A 2,004-nucleotide genomic window follows, 5' to 3' on the forward strand; every position below is an offset into this window, starting at 1 on the left:
TATGTTAAAATGTTACCATTGATTTTATATAAATTAAAAGGTCCTCGAAATTTTATTTCTCATTTTTGTCTAATCCGGATCTTCCTTCATCATTGTTAGGTTTGGATGTAAGGACCAAACAATAAAAAATGAATCGTGTCCACTTAGTATTTGCTACGGCAAGAACAGAAGGATATGGATGAAGTCTTCATATTATGTACGTGCAAATACTTGCAATATAAAGTTATGAAAAATTCATCTCGAATATGTCTTTTTATTAAAATACCCTACACCGGGGATTATCGTCGAAATTCGACAAGTGCAATGAGGTCGTTTTGAACCAAGCCAAATTTTTTTTAACACCCTCGAATGGGGACTGCCGTATAAAAATTTGACAAGGCAGGGATTCAGGTGTCCGAACCTAATCTATGACAAGTAAGCGGTCGGAAAACCTCGGCCCTAAAATGCCTAATATGATTCGGAGACGTCTGAATTCACAAAGCATAAATAAGTCCCGCGGGTGAATCACTCAATCAAATCCTCAGACAAAAATGTACCGAACGAAGAGAAGCAAACACTTAGGCACAGTCCGAACCTTTGACTATTCCCAACGGGATAAGTGATTAAGGCAAATATCATAACAAGTATTCGGATAAAATAATGAAGAGACAATCAAAAGGGAAATGCTCATTTCATATACGAAGGGTTTTTACATTTGAACTTTCTACAAAGTCAAAAAGCAAAAACAAACCAAAAGGCAAAAACAAAATAAAGGCTAGTACAGGTCCTGATCTACCCGGTACGACTGGAGCCGGAGTTCTCGAAAACTGTCCGATCGGAATCCTCAGACTTAGTATCAAGGGCTTTCTTAGCCTCCTCCTCGATTGCTTTGGCCTCGAGTATCTGAGCCGGGAGGTCCCCTAATCCTTGTTGAGCCTGTTCGAGGGTAACCCTCCGGGATTTCCACCGCTCATACTCGACCTCAATCGTAGTACGAGCCTCGGCAGCCTCCACATCCTTAAGAGACTCTTCTAAGTCGGCCTCGGCTTTTGCCAATTTAGCCGCTAGTTTGGATCTCTCTTCGAGAAGAGTTCTTTGAATTTGGTGAGCCGACTCAAGCTCGGCCTGAAGCAAGTCATTGGCCACGGCTTCCTCCTCGAACTTGCCTTTAAGCTCGTCACTAATTCGGGCTCGAGCCTCGGCCTTCTGCTCGACCACCTTCAACTTCTCCTTGTCTTTAGCATTTTCGGATTCAAGCAGCCGATGCCTCTCTGCCATCTTCACGGCATCGGCCTTGACCGAATCAAGTTCACTTCGAAGTTGGGAGATAGTGGCCTCGAGTTCCCCGAGCCTCGAAGTAAAACGGGCATTGTCTTGCTAAGGCCGGCCTTATTCGCTTCCAGGAGTCGGTTCTTTTCAACCATTCCGGCCAACTCGGCCATCAAACGAAGGTTTTCAGCCTTCGACGCTTCGAGCTCGGGTTGAAGGTTGGAAAGGGCAGCGGCCTGGCTCAATTGATTTTCTTTTTCTAGCAGAAGGTGCTGGAACTTCTCCGTTTCACGACCCTGGGCATCCAGCTTGCCCTTCAAGTCGTCAACCTCGTGCTGAGCATGGATAAAGGCCTTATTGACGAGCACAACACTCTACAGAAGAAGCAAATAAAGTTAAACTTGGATAAAGCTAAGAGGTGAGGATCACATTGAAGTATGGAAAGATTGGATGATAAGCTTACCCGGTTGCCTGCGTGCATGCCCTCATTAATGAGGCACTGCCAGGGGACTCCGGCCATCTTTCTCTTATCCGAGTCCGAAATGAGAGGCCTCAGATAGCTTGCTACTCCTACAGGACGGGACAAAAAGCTGCAATCCTCGGGGACGGTGACCATGGCCGACCTTGTCCTTCTCGGTTCCACGCTAGGGGTCGAAAAGATATCTACTAGGCTATCTCTTACACCCATTTCGGTGGCCCGACTAGCTGCCCTCGTGGCCCGAGGGATAGGGAGATGTCCGAAATCGGCAGCTTCTC

General features: G+C 46.2%; 1 protein-coding gene across 1 annotated transcript; it reads right to left on the bottom strand.

Annotated features, from left to right (window-relative positions):
* Positions 1–771: 771 nt before the first annotated feature.
* LOC132067096 (uncharacterized) lies at positions 772–1,257 on the bottom strand. Its single transcript, XM_059460226.1, has one exon. It carries the CDS (start codon positions 1,255–1,257, stop codon positions 772–774), a length of 486 nt encoding a protein of 161 aa, XP_059316209.1.
* Between the last annotated feature and the right edge of the window lie 747 nt (positions 1,258–2,004).

The sequence above is a fragment of the Lycium ferocissimum genome, chromosome 8 (assembly GCF_029784015.1).
Source record: "Lycium ferocissimum isolate CSIRO_LF1 chromosome 8, AGI_CSIRO_Lferr_CH_V1, whole genome shotgun sequence".
NCBI classification, from domain to species: Eukaryota; Viridiplantae; Streptophyta; class Magnoliopsida; order Solanales; family Solanaceae; genus Lycium; species Lycium ferocissimum.

Excerpts from the sequence above, each read along its gene's own strand:
- LOC132067096 (XM_059460226.1), bottom strand. The coding sequence starts at position 1,257 with ATGGCAGAGAGGCATCGGCTGCTTGAATCCGAAAATGCTAAAGACAAG.